General features: G+C 42.1%; 2 protein-coding genes across 2 annotated transcripts in view; one reads left to right on the top strand and one right to left on the bottom strand.

The window, feature by feature from the left end:
* ARMT1 (acidic residue methyltransferase 1) overlaps window positions 1–2,927 on the bottom strand; it is a 13,569-nt gene extending 10,642 nt beyond the window's left edge. Inside the window, exon 1 of the mRNA XM_015426164.1 lies at window positions 2,840–2,927. Coding sequence (XP_015281650.1) covers window positions 2,840–2,892 — 53 coding nt within the window. The 5' untranslated portion in view covers window positions 2,893–2,927. The remainder of the gene's footprint in view (window positions 1–2,839) is intronic.
* Window positions 2,928–3,151: 224 nt separating this feature from the next.
* The window catches only part of RMND1 (required for meiotic nuclear division 1 homolog), a 41,364-nt gene continuing 29,973 nt past the window's right edge, over window positions 3,152–14,542 (top strand). Inside the window, exons 1-4 of the mRNA XM_015426163.1 lie at window positions 3,152–3,214; window positions 5,106–5,193; window positions 6,127–6,632; window positions 11,001–11,109. Coding sequence (XP_015281649.1) covers window positions 6,141–6,632; window positions 11,001–11,109 — 601 coding nt within the window. The 5' untranslated portion in view covers window positions 3,152–3,214; window positions 5,106–5,193; window positions 6,127–6,140. The remainder of the gene's footprint in view (window positions 3,215–5,105; window positions 5,194–6,126; window positions 6,633–11,000; window positions 11,110–14,542) is intronic.

Genomic DNA, 14,542 nt, shown 5'->3' with positions numbered 1-14,542 from the left:
GGGGAGTATGAGGTGTGGAATGGAGTGAAGTCCAATCAACTTTCATATGCAAAAGACCTTGAAGGTTCCATATGCAACTGACATTCCAACTGCCTTGCGGGGAGGGGGGTGAGTTTGAGGTGTGGAATGCAGTGAAGTCCAATAAGCTTCCATATGCAAAAGACCTTGAAACGCTGGGCGGGGTGGTGTGGGCGGGACTGGGCTTCGGCTTCTTATTGGTCGGCAGATATGGTAAGTGGCAGTCCCACCGGCCTAACACTAAAGGGGCCAAATTTAGAACGTTGAGATATAGAACGTTGCTATTCAATTATAATAAGGGAGAGATAAAAAACCCCAGAAATATTCCAGATTAAGAAAAAAATACACTTTGACTAGCCTTAACTTCTACTTTATACATTCATATTTTTCATCACCACATCCCAAGTAAGTAGTATTAATATACTACTAGTATACAAGTAATACCAGTAGCATTATCAGAGTATGGCTTAAGTTTGCAAGTCACTAGGCTGATACAGGAACAAGACCTTTCAGCTTTAAGGATACTACTGGTACTTGGTAGAGCTTACAAGAAACTTGGTAGAATAAGCTCAGTACTGAAATATGTATCTATAATTTGGTACAGAAGTTTAATGCTCTAAAAAATTTCCAAACAGTAGCACTTAACCATCTCAATTGGGATTGCAATATTTTAATATCAGAGTCTAAATGTGGAAATTATTAAATAAAGAGATACAGAAACATAAACAAATATTACCATGTGTCCCTGTACCAAAATATTGTAATTAGGTTTGGTTAAATTTCAATTATTACTTAAAAGATCTGTAATTAAATATTGGGTTTGTTAATTCATCATTGGAACCTTAAGACTCATTGTTATGCTCTGAGCCAGGAGTCCTTCAAACCTCCCTAGCTTTTCCATTCCAGCTTCTGCACTCACAGCTTATCTGGGTTTCCCCCAAAGCATTTTTTTTCTTTCTTTTGACCTCTATCTCCTCCACTCAAAAAAAAAAAGGTTCCTGCTTATCAATCTACCACCTACAGTGTTCCTTTTCCTGGGTTTGTCCAAACATTCACCTCCCACACCCTGGGCCCTCACTCAAAGAAATGTTCCATTGCTCAGGCCAGGTAACCTGAGAATAACCCCCTGCCTCTCTGTCCATCTCTTTTTTTTTTGCCAGCAGCACACAAAACTCTTCCTTAGAGTCCTGTATGGCTTTTCCAGCCAAACTAAACTTTCCACTTCAATTACAAAATACTGTCAACACTTTAGTGCAGGCACTTCCTTCTTTATTTCTTCTGAGCCATGAGACACTACGTGTCAACACCACACCTAGGAGCAGGGAAGACGGCTCAAGGGCAAGAAAAAACTAATTTGTAATTCTACCTGCATTAAGATACTGGAAACTCACTGAATGACAAGAGTGTCGAAATCATGAAAAGAGAATGCAATTGTCATCAGGACTGGAGGGTTTTACGCCTTTCCCACATCTCAGCTGCCTCCATGGGGGTGCTATTCATCTCCCAGAGGAAAAAATACAGATACAAGACTGCATCCAGCAGTTTACAGACAGCATTGCAGATCTTTCCCAGGTTCCCCTTCCCTATGAGCAATAACACACATAATATGTGAAAAAGATCCAAATGTTTTTCCTTCATGCACCTGAGTTGTGTAGAAAGGGAGATTTGCAAAAGCAGCAAGGAATTTAAATGTGAAAAGGGCTAAGGTGATGGAGAGGTTGAGGTTTGTTCATCACAGTATTCTCAGATTGGGGAAGAGATTTCCACGTGTAGAACTTCCGCTTCCAAAATTGTATTGGAAAGCATGTGTAAGGATGTTTACATTTGCCAATGCTACCATTTATGAAACCTGCCTGGAGCAGAATATAGATATTAAAAAACTCATTCTCTAGTACACAATGGTGTGATTCAATTATCTCTCTTTCAAAAGAACTTTTTTTGCCAATTCCAACTTTGGGCATGCTCTATTTTCTCCTTCTACAATGTGCAGTTCAATCTTTTAAAAAGTTGAGTCATTAGCAAATCCAAGTAAACAATAAATCAGCACAAACTAAAGCAGTAGCACCCTTCTAAACTCACTTAATTCTGAGGGCTTAAGAGAGCCTAACTGTGTTAGGACTGTACTGCCAGCTCTGAGAAAACAAGTTTAGAAATACAGCCTGCACGTGCCTCAGAATGAGACACAAGAACTCTGAGGAGACAGAATAAACTGCACCACACCCAGTTACTGGTGGGCAATCCCATTTTTGAGTGTTGTTACATTAAAAAGAAACACAACAGAACCCCAGATCTCTGCAACTAGAAAAGCAGTACATCAAGCAGAGAGGCTGGCTGGGCTAAGACTTTTTTCCGTGGGAAGACCTGCGCATCCAAGGGGTGCCCCTCTCCTGAAGCCTGCAAATCCACTCCCGCACAACTCTTTCATCTGCAAGAGTAGACCAAGGCGTAATCTAAAGGCAAACAAACTAGATTAAAACTGGTTAGCGCCATAAATTACTCCCATCCTTCCTACCAGCAATGGCGGGCGGGGGGCAGCTGTGAGCTCGTAATACACTCAAGACTAAGAGCGAGAAAAAGTCATAAACTATCCATCTACATATCTATCTATATAACTGACACCCCCCCCCCCCCGGGAGAGTATCGTCTTTCCCTGCCAGCAGACGGAGGAAAGGGAGGGCACGAAAGAGGAACTTGAGGAGGAGCTAACAACTACCGATGTCAACTTCTAGCCTCCTCCGCCTCCTTTTCTGCTGGGGCGTTACCCTTCTCCCGCATCTATCCAACGGAGCCACGAGGGGGGGAGAGGTGACACGGAACGCACCCCTTAAACTTGCCCGAGAGCGGGACCGGCAACACGTCCGTCTGCGCCGCCATTTTACTCGCTATGGCGCCCTCCTCTCGTTCGTACCGCAGAGGTGACGCAAGTCCCGCACCAGGCACACTCTCATTGGTCGACCGCCTGGTTTTCCTTCCTACAACTAGAGGCGGTGCTTGTTCAGGGGACGGAGCTTACGCGCGACCGGAATCAATGTGAGGTCACCTGGTTCGGGGCGGGGCTGGAGGGGGAGGGCTGGTGGCTTCACGTGGTGAAGGTCGAGGGCGCCGCCGTCAAATGGTCTCGCTTCTGACTTGTGTGGCCTTTGGGAGTGGGCGGTGGTGGTTCCCGCTCCGCCTCTTCCTCTCATAACAGAGCCAGGTCGGTGAAAGGCCCCCACGCGTGCCGGGGGGGGGGGGAATAAGCAGAACGGGGTTTGCGCTGACTGCGCGGAGAGGTGGGGTTGTATTTTGAATCCCGGTCGTTGGGGTGAGGAGTGCGGCGGTTCCCCTGCGTTAAGCGCTTGAGCTGTCCGCTTCCGGCTCATCCCATGGTGTTAGCGATGCAGTTGAAGAGAGCCAGCTCTGACTCGATTTCCAGTCTCTGAGAAAGTGACAGCGTCTTAACAAAGGCGTGCTTGCCTGAGAAGAGGGAAGTAGGGAGGTATCTCTTTACAGTGGCTCTCCTCCGCACCAAGTCTTCTAGACAGTTTCCCCCTAGCTTAAGGTTAATACTGACTTTGTTGTCTTCTGAATAGAGCTGACCAAGCTTCTTTTGCAGGGCGAAACTTCAGGAACAGCCCTGTTGGATCAAAAATAGTGGTCCCTCTGCAGGGCATTCCTAAATTGTGCCCTTCCTAAACCCATGGACGTCAACCGCTTTAGAAAGGAGTAACTTTACTTAAGATGGCATCTCTAGGCTGCTGCCCTCTCAGTGTTGAACCAGGTGCATGCTTCGAGGAAGCCCCCGAAGTTAAGAATGAAGGCCACAGCCTCCCCATGTGGTAATCCTCCCAGAGGCCTTTTGAAAAGGTTTCATCTAGCTCTCAGGAATGATAGCTGTTGATAGAATTGGAATTTGTCCAATTTCCTTTTAAAGATGTCAAAGCCAGTGGCCATTATTCCATCCTCTATGCTAAGGATATTTTTGTAGCTCCTTTTGTTTGCTCTGAATCTATTGTATACCAACTTCAAACAGCCCTGAGATCAACTACTGTGGGAGATGGAGACAAATTTCTCTCAGTCCAGTTCCTCCACACCATGCAGTTTTACAAACTGAACCATCTTCATCCTTCCCCCATCAACCTTTTTCTACACATAAAATGCTTTTTAGCATTCCCTCATAGAGAAGGTACTTTATCATTTTGGCTGGATTCTCGGCATTTATTCTAGAACTCTAAGATATCCTTTCTGAGATACGACCAGATTCATATTTCAGAACTATTGCCTCACAGGATTATAGTGAAGATAAAATTTGTGGGGAAGAGCCACGTCTGCTGCTCTGAGTTTGTTGGAGGAACAATGAGATAACATGTGTTAGTTAGGCTGGCTGGTATCCCATGGATTTGTCCCAAAGACAGATCCAAACAGGCATGTCTTACAAGATTTCTGAAAGGTTCTTAGGTTTGGACTTTAACATGTATAAACTGGGAGTGAATTCCATGACTGGAAGGCAAGCATGAAGAAGGCTGCTCTTTGTGCCCCTGTTGACTGACTTGCAGTGATAAGCAATGCACTTCCTGAATGTTTGCAGCATTCCTGTAGAAATTAGTTGCTGTAGATTTTCCGGGCTGTATGGCCGTGGTCATGGCATTGTAGAACCTGACGTTTCGCCAGTAACTGTGAGTGGCATCCTCAGAGGTATAACACAGAAAGATGGAAATTACTAGGTCATTGAGGCATTGCATCCTAACATTTCTGCATTCCCATTTTGTTGTCTGAATAGGCTCCCCATTTACTCAGAAATAAATCCCACTGAATTCAGAGAAATTTAGCTCCCACTTAAATGTGCACAGGATAATGTCCTTTCTCAGGCCTTTCTATAGGTCTGCATTATTTATATGGTTTACTTGCCCATATTTTATGTCTATTCTTTATTTGTTGGTTAATTATTGTGGTGGAGTATTTTGCTTTATTAGTATGGTAGCAATAGTGAATTTGTCCCAAAACAATTTGTTTCTCCTTACATCACTTCTGTTAACAGAACTGCACTTATGTATTTGGAGTTCCTGTGACTAAATGTATTTTTTAAAACATATAAATGATTGATGTAGGAATGGCAACACTTGTGGGAACTGCTGCCTCTGTGAAGGACGGACTGGACATGTGTTGAGACATCCAGCCATTCTGGAAAATGATCATGTGAGTGAGAACCAAATGGAATGTTGCAGGAAATTGTTACGGCAATGTTTGTTTTGATTTTAAGGCTTAGCTTCTAAATGTATTGTGTCTTTTGCCCTTACTCAAATCAACACCATCTGTTTTGTAGGTGAGGATATTGAGGTTCTCACACAGTGTTGTGATTTATATGGCAGAATCTCTATCTAAAGAAGAGAGAATGTGTGGCTGTAGTGCCAGATCAAAACTGCTTCTCACCCCTGCAGAAGGTTCCAAAGCACCTTTCCCCCCATTAGGATGTCTTTTTTTTGCCACCTTTCCCTCCCACAGCTCTTCCATCTTAAGCAGGGTTGCCTCATATTTTCTTTGAATGCAGTAGTGGCTATAACTCCTTGGTGAGAGGAGAAAGGTTCCACCTGCTGCAGGATCTTCTCCTTCCTTGGAACTTAGATTTTCACAGGACACACAAAGAATGAAGTTCCTAAGGAGTACGTTTTGATTTTATCCAGCAGCAGTATTATCAATGTGTGTTGGAACTTGGATGCATGTGGTTCTGGGCTTTGTGGATGAGTAGATAACTGGTAAATGGTTTGAGTCCACAGCTGATTTGCAATTTCTGCACTGAACATCTGGGAATCATTGTAGGTCACTTCAGCGGCCTTTGTGCAGTACAAGTTCTAATATTCTAAGAAAGGGTACATATCGCTGTAAGAAGTTAAGCAGGCTTCAGAATGTTTGTGAAAGGATATCCTAATTTAACTTAACATTTGTCCATTTTGATTATTGCTGTAGGTAGCATAGATCTATCCTTATGTTCTTTCTTGCTACTTCATTAAAATCTGATTCTACAAATGAGCTATGAGTCCTGTGTACTAACATGTTTGCATTGCCAGTTACTGCAAGTCAGTCTTTTGTATTCATAAAAGACTTAAGTTTTCCTTTTCAACTGTTATGCAGGTTGCACTAAAAAGATGGCAGCTAAACTGCTGAGATTCCTGGCTACATCTCCTCATAAAATTGGCCAACAGTTCAATAAATGTGGACACCTAGCATCAAACAACAGTTTTTGTGGGATGTCAAGCAATTCACTAGCTGCAAAAAGATTATTCAGTCTGTGCATTCCAGAAGTGGTGGCTTCTCATTTAACCAATATTTGTGGGCAAGCTAAAACCTGGCAGAGACCACAGGCTGATTATACTACTGCAGCAAAGACTATGAATTATTTGATTACGGATCTCTGTCCTCCAACTCGGGAAAAATGTCATGCTCTAAAAGCTTCAATTTATAAGCCCAATCCAAAGTGTATAAGAAAATTTATTGAGCTACCAGTGCGACATTATTCAGTTTTATCAACTGGTACCGTCATGCCAAGTCAAGGTATTGTATCAACCAAAAGGCCACTAAAGGCATCGAGGACCAAGCAGCCATCCAGAGCTAATCTGCCACAACTGTCTGAAACTGAGGTAAAGTATGAAGCCTTTGCAGTCTTTAACTCTGGCCAGAAAGACCAGTGATTAATGTATTTATATAGAACGGTTCTTAAAAACTCTGTAGATGTGGAGAAAAGCCATGTTTTTTGGAGTTAGTTGGGGTCTTCTCTTTTCTAACCTCGTTCTCCAACTCAGTTAGGGTTTCCAGGAGTCCAGTATTGACCCAGGCAGTCCTGTAACCAGGAAAAAAACCTGAGGTAAAAAGGACCTTTAAATGTCTGGTATTTTTCAGTGTTTTCCCTAACAGTCAGTGAAAATACTGGACTGTCAACTTTACCATGCCTAAACAACAAAACATAGAGTTTGGGTTTGGAGGAGACCGTGCCAAGGCAGCCCTAGTGGGAAACAGCTGATGCTGCCTTGCACTGGGGCTGGGACCTCCCCTGCTGGCCAGATAGCGTGCTTTGCGCTGCATGTCCTGGGAGGAGGCAGTGCCCAGCACAAACCTGCAGCCATGGCTGCTGCTTCCTGCTGGGGCTGGGAGCCCTCCTGACAGGACAAACAGCGTGCTTCGCTCTGTATGTCCTGGGGTGAGGGAACAGAGCTTTGGTGTGTCCAGTACTCTTAACAAAAATATCTGACAACCCTAAGCTCAGTTATAGCCAGTGGTTATGGTCAGTAAAAGAGACACTATGCATGCTGGAGAGGCTTTTGTTTTGTTTTCTTGAACACCAGCACCATGTCTTTTGTCATGCTGCTTCAAATGTTCATTGTTGGCTTGGTATTTAGGAGAAAAGCCCAAGAAACAGCAAATAGATTAGTTTGATTCTAGAATTAAAGATACTACAGCACAGTTTTAGAAACCCAGTTTGAGAAACAGATGAGGATTGGATCAGAAAATGATAATCTATTTGGAGTTTATGGTGATCAGATTAAATTTAACAAAAATGAACAGTTAATATTTTCATTTAAAGAAAACAATTTAATGAAAGCTATCTTAACATATGTACGTAATTGCTATAATCTCAACCCACTTCCATACAAAAGCCTCATAGATTGCTGGATACTTCATTGTTATTGTTGGTGGCAAAAGTCATATGTGGAATATGAATTCTTTTAATAGGAATTGATTTTCATGTTTTCAGATTGCCTAAAAATTATAACATGTACCAGTCTCATGAACAAGAAAATTTGGCCACGGGGGAGGGAGCCCTATTTATATACCTTTTAAAATTGCCCTTTGATTTTTGTAACATTATAGTATCCAGTCATTTGAGAGTGGCTTCTTGGTAATCCTGCTTAGCCTTAGCCACAATTTATGCTAGTACCTGTACAGAGCTAAAATAAACCAATAGAGACTAAAATAAACCAATAGAGATAGGGAATGGTAAGTCTGCACTGGATCACAGCATGAAATGATTTTCCAAAAATCAAGGATCTCATTAGAAAAACCATACACATATTTTCCTGAATTTGTGATATAACCACAGTGCCACAGAAAAACCATACTCATGTTCTCATGAATTTGTGATATAACCACAGTGCCACAGATGAATGTGTAAGTTGCTGAGGTGCATTACAGTGGAAAAAGTGTTGTTCAGGTAGTGGTAACCAGGGCTCACGGAATTCTTTGGATGGCTTTTTGAAAATTGCACTGTGAGGTCAGTTTCACACAACAAGCCAAAAGCAGCTCTTGCTTTAATTGGATTTGTAATATTAGTATTTATATATCTGATTCTCAAGTGTGCCCACTATCTGCAGATACTTATATACGCTAATTGAGCTCACATAAGGAAAAGAGAGATTTTTCTCCAAACTTGGGTAAACCCTCCCCAAGATTGCAGAAAAATCTTAACCCTCTAAAATATGAATAAATGCTAGAGAGAAGCTCAAAGGTGACTTTAAGCGTCCTTTCACATTGAATATAACCTGGGGTTTTTTTGTAAGAACTGTATGAGTAATGATAATACTAAGAATGAAATCCCTTCAATGTTGCTAAAAGATAATTGCACAGCAGTGAAAATTTATGGCTATTCAATTGTAATTAAGAAAAATCCACAGAAAACTCTACTGTACAAAAGAAACTTATTAACTAGGATCTAGGAATTCTCTTTTCCATGACCTTTGTTTCAGTTTGAGTTCAGTATAATGATGTGGGGCTACTTTCCCACCCTCAGTGTCATAGAAGATGCGAGAACTAGTTAGTAAAACTCTGTAAACTTATTTTTAGGATTTATGTTCTGTTGGTCCAAATTTTTAGACAGATAGCTTTGTTCCAATTTTCTGAACACTTGTTAAGCATCAAATGAATTATTTTTGTGTCTATAGCCTGACTAGAGTTCTGTAACTTTACAAACTATATTAGCATGTGAAGTTAGTGAATTATTGGCTATTCATCTGTGTGTGTAGTTTTGTGCAATTTTGCACAGTTTTGACAAATACCATGTAAAAGTAACTGGAAATGTTCTTGTAATTGTTACATAGGGTAATATTTTCAAATAATTCAATGTAACTAATGTTGCAGTTCCGCCAACTACTCCTCCTGTGCGGGTTATACTACAGTATGGGTGCGTTCAGACAGGGCATTTATGCCGGTATAGATGCTGGTTGGAATTGGGGTACTTAACAGGCGTTCACACTGCCTTCTGTCCCTAACTGTTGCAAACAGCTTTAAACCATTGTATTCTGCCACTAGGTCCCCAAGTGGTGGTATCCTGAGTGCACCGGTTCCAACCGCATTATCCCCATCTGATCGTTCTCCGCCGGTGTCTAGCCACTTCCGTTCAGAAGCCCGAGGCTTCCGCTTTTTGGCCGCCATTTTTTTTTAAGTCTCCTCGATGTACGCTTGGGCGAAGCTTCGCCCCAGCGTTTGTAAAACAAACAAAAAAAGATACTTAGTTTTAGGCTTTAGACGAGTTCAGAACCTCACGGAGGCTAGTTTCAGAGTAAAAATTTAAAGGGACGTCTTCGCTTCAAGGCATGCTTTCCGGGTTCGTTGTTCTGTGCCTGCACAAAGATCTTCATTATAAGGAAGCCTGCCTATGCGCATGAGCAAACTGTGTAAAAAAAAAAACCCACCGGCGCGCTCTACTGAGCGCCTGAAGTGTGGACGGGCATATCACGATGTGCTGCTCAATCAGGAGGTAAGTGTGATCGCATTTCTTCCAGATCAAACTGCTCCGGTTCCAACCGGAGCAGTTTATGCCGGCTAAAATGCCCCGTCTGAACGCACCCTATGTGTATTTGTGTGTGAGAGAGACAGAGTAGTTTGTGAAATGTGTTCTTAGGTTCTTATTCCCTTGAAAAAGTCAGCACATGTCTGCATTGTAGTGAGGCAAGTAACAGCAAAACAACTGTGTGCTGAAATACCCTGGATGCCTAAGAAGCATCTGAAACAAAATTTTGGGTGGAGACACCAGTTTCTGGTGCTGTAGTTTCTTCTGGTCTATCTTTAAAATGCAGGGCAAAGAGTCAAAGCAGCTTGAAGCCGCCACATGGCACAAAGATCGCACTGAAGTCTGTGTCCCTTTCTCTGATATCTGGCACCACCTGCTGGATGTAGAAATATTCAGGCTCCATTTGCAAGATCAAATATTAATTTTTACACCCTGGATGTGAGAATGCCAATCTCTACAGTCAAATCAAGCGGCTACTAAATTGTCAGGCCCCCCCCCCCCCACTTTTTATCATATGATATTTTGGGGACTGTTGCAGAAAAAAATTCTTCCTTCTGTTCTAGAACTTGAGTATTCTGCTTTGACAGGGAGGAAAGAGAACAATGGGAGTAGAACATTAAGTTTCATTTGGAATATTTGGGCTGAAATAATAGGCTGAGGCCCAGTTATTCAAGTACTTGATTTGTAGTTGAGGAAAAAATAAATATGTCCACTAATGGCTCAGTCTTGTGCATATTTATTTGAAAGTAATTTTTATTAGGAAGCATATTTAATTGGAAGTAAATATTTTGAAATAATTTAGAAGTCCAAGTAGTTTCAGTGAGGTTTACACTTGGCTACCTATGCATAAGAATGCAGCTTTGGTGTGCATAAGCTTTTCAAAATATATTTATATAAAGGGATATGCTTTCTATCTTAGTTGGGAATGCTCTTGAGGCATCCAGACATGGACTTTGTTTTTATTTAAGAAATACAGGGAAAGCCCCGACCTGGATAGCCCAGGCAAGCCCAGGGAAGAATAAACAGGTTTCTTGTAATATTTTACAGATCTAATCTGACATTGTTGATATTGGTAAGAGGTTTTCAGTTTGTGCACCAAAGTTAAGATTTGGGTGTGTGGTATGTAGGATTTGTGAAGTGCAATACATAACACTATTCAGCTACCTACTAGCAAAATACTAGGATGTACTTCATTATCAAACTAACCTTTGTTCCTTTGGCGCAGGATCTTCTGCAGTGCACAGCCTTTGCAACAGCAGATGAATATCATCTTGGTAACCTGTGCCATGACCTGACATCACTGGGATATGTTGAAATCACAACATTACCTAGAGGTAGGCCTCTGATGAACAGTTTTTCTTCTAACGTAAGTTGTGAGTTGGGTGAATGAAGTTCTTTTTAGCAGTGTAGTATTGCTAACACGTTTCTGTGTTTGAAATGTATTCTTTTCTTGGTGCCATGATATCACCTTGCACAGTGTATTCCAGATATTTTGCAAAGAAAGAAGCATTGTTTTTGCTTATAAAATGATAACTTCTAAGAATTGAAACCTTGGGAACTAGTACATGAATTGAATTGTACATTAATTGAAAGGAGATTTGAAGAATATGCTTGAAACATCATCCAGTGTTTGATACAATGTAATTAGGATGCTGCTTCATCAGAACCTCCATACCTTATCTGCATGCTTCTAAGAAATGTAGGATTGATGCAAAGGCACGTATGCAGAGTGATTCCCTATGTGGTACTCCCTGCAGTAATTTCCTTAAACTTTATTCATTTCGAAGAGCAATACAGGAATTTAACACCAGGGCTGCTGGTCAGTAGACATGTCCTTTAGAGGCCAGGTCTATCAATATAGTGGACTGGGCAAGGTTCCCTCTAAGCTGTGGAGTATTGTGAGCCAAAAGACACTGGAAGGGAATGGAAGGGCAATAGTTCTCTGAATTTACTTGAACTGACGCATGCTTTGGCTTGTCATATAACTCCATTCCCTTCCAGCTCTCTGCACCAAATAGTTATATACCAGATCATCATTTGGTGTGCTAGATGCATTAAATCTGAATGACTGTGTGGTTATGGTGTAGGATATTGTAGATGTTTTTCAAAGATCTTGACAAAACCCTAGATAATCTCCCAGGTGACTATGACACGAACCCCCTTTATACTGCCAGTTCTGTTAGGGTCTGCGTGTCCGGACCTAGTCAGAGTTAGACTTTATTTTTTCCCTGACCAGTCCCCTACTCAAATCTGCAAAAGTCTCTTCGGGGGATTTGTTTTACTTATTAAAGAGTTAGGCACCACGGCTTGTTAACTTCAAAACAGAACAGGCTTTATTTATAGAAAACACAACGGGGGGGATGGAAGATATATACAGAGGATAATTTGTTTCTTTTCAGACTTGAACTTTTGGCTTGGTTTACACTTCAGCAGTTGTTGTTTCCAGTATCCCACAGATGTTAAACAATTCCCTAAACACCTTCCTAATCATACGCTCCTGTACTGCTTTGTGGTTAACCTTTGGCTTTCGAGGTCTGGCTCCCTTTTGAGCCCAACTGGCCACCAACCAGTTGTGCTGACTCTGCCAGACCGTTCCTCTGCCCTCTCTTAACCACCTCTCCCAGTTCCTTTAGGAGCAATGCATTTGGGTGTTTGTGACAACTGATGTGTTTAACCTTTCACCAGTCTGATCACTGTCCTCTTTCCTATATTGAGGGACTCAGTAATCCAGACTATTCAGCCCCAGTTATCTGTTCCAACTGTTATTAGGCTGTTCACACAGAGCTACAGAGGTTTGCCTCCTTCACAGAGCTCCTCAGTTTTTCTGACTGCTCTCTGCTAACTCCACTCAACAACCCTCCACTAACTGCTTCTTTCCAACTGCTCATCCCAAACTGACTGTTTGGTCCAGTACATGCCAATCACTGAGGGTTCCAAGCTAAATGGCCCCCTCCTCACTCAGTCATGTGACTCAGCAGTGTTCTGTGTTTACTTTCTGCTGGTCCCAGATTTTTCAATTCCGTCACATGTCCCTCCCTCCAAAATCATTGCATAACGCAAAAGGTTTCAGCCTTTTGCTGAGCAATGGACATATGGGAGGTACACTTACTTATTTCTCATATTATTTCTAAACATCAACATAACATCAAATCCTTTCATGAAATAAACACACATTCCAGGTTTTTCCGTGTGCATAAACCTTAACAAATAAATGCATACATATCAAATACAAAACGGTTTTCAGAAAACATCTCTTCACTTTGTTTTCATTTTCTTATTTATGTTCATTACCGTTTGACACTTATAAGTTTCAGCAATGTACTTTACTTTTTCATTTATACCGTCCTGGACAACGCGTCAGCAATCACATTTTTCTTCCCAGGCACATGCTGTATGTCAAAATTGTAGTCCTGGAGCTGTAAACTCCACCTTATAAGTTTACTGTTGGTGCTTTTTACCTGGTTTAGCCACTTCAGTGGGGAGTGGTCGGTACACAAGACAAACTTTCTCCCCCATAGATATGGTTTCAATTTCCCTATGGCCCATACGATGGCTAAACACTCCCTCTCAATCACGGAGAGATGTTGTTCTCTCTCTAAGAGTTTCCTGCTTAAATAAAGGATGGGATGAGGGTGTCCCTCCTCTCCTTTCTGACTCAACATTGCACCTAGGCCGATGTTAGAGGCGTCAGTGAATAATGTGAACTCTTTACTAAAGTCAGGAGGGCGCAATACTGGCTCAGTTGTAAGAACCGCTTTTAGGTGTTCAAATGCCGTTTGGCATGCTTCAGACCATATCACTACATCAGGGTGTTTCTTCTTTGTGCACTCACATAAAGGTGCAGCAATGGTGCTAAATTCGGGGATAAATCTCCGGTAGTATCCTATGACCCCAAGAAATGCTCTTACTTGCTTTTTATTTTGGGGTCTGGGCCACTGTTGGATAGCTTGAACCTTTCCCCAGTCTGCCTTGATCTTTCCTCCACCCAACACATGCCCCAAATACTTCACCTCTGGCATGGCCAGTTGACACTTGGCAGCTTTGATGGTGAGACCTGCATCCCTGATCCGCTGGAAAACAATAGCTAGGTGTTGTAAGTGTTCTTTCCAGGTGTTGCTGTAAATGGCAATATCATCAATGTATGCTAAAGCAAATTCTTTCAGACCAGCCAACATTCTGTCTATCAACCTCTGGAAAGTGGCGGGTGCGTTCCTTAACCCAAATGCAAGTACAGTGAATTCAAAAAGACCCTCTTTTGTTACAAATGCAGTTTTTTGTTGGTCTTTGGGGTCCATTGCTGTAAATGGCAATATCATCAATGTATGCTAAAGCAAATTCTTTCAGACCAGCCAACATTCTGTCTATCAACCTCTGGAAAGTGGCGGGTGCGTTCCTTAACCCAAACGCAAGCACAGTGAACTCAAAAAGACCCTCCTTTGTTACAAATGCAGTTTTTTGTTGGTCTTTGGGGTCCATTGCTACTTGCCAATAACCTTTGGTTAGGTCTAGTGTGGAAATATAGTTGGCAGCCCCAATGGTTTCTACTAATTCATCAACCCGGGGCATGGGATATACATCTGTTACCGGTGAGGCCCAGGGACTTACAGAAGGTACAATGAGTCCCAGACTTAACATTTCTTCGACCTCCCTTTGTACATATGTGGCATTTGGGCCTGTTACTCTATAAGGTGGCAGTGCCACAGGCCTCGAATCCCCCGTATTTATTTGGTGGTAAGCTAAGTTCGTTTTCCCCGGCAAGTTGGAGAA

The sequence above is a fragment of the Gekko japonicus genome, unplaced genomic scaffold (genome assembly GCF_001447785.1).
Source record: "Gekko japonicus isolate JY-2015 unplaced genomic scaffold, Gekko_japonicus_V1.1 scaffold223, whole genome shotgun sequence".
NCBI lineage: Eukaryota > Metazoa > Chordata > Lepidosauria > Squamata > Gekkonidae > Gekko > Gekko japonicus.
The sequence above is the reverse complement of the archived record's forward strand: the minus strand, read 5'-3'. Positions and strand labels throughout refer to the sequence as shown.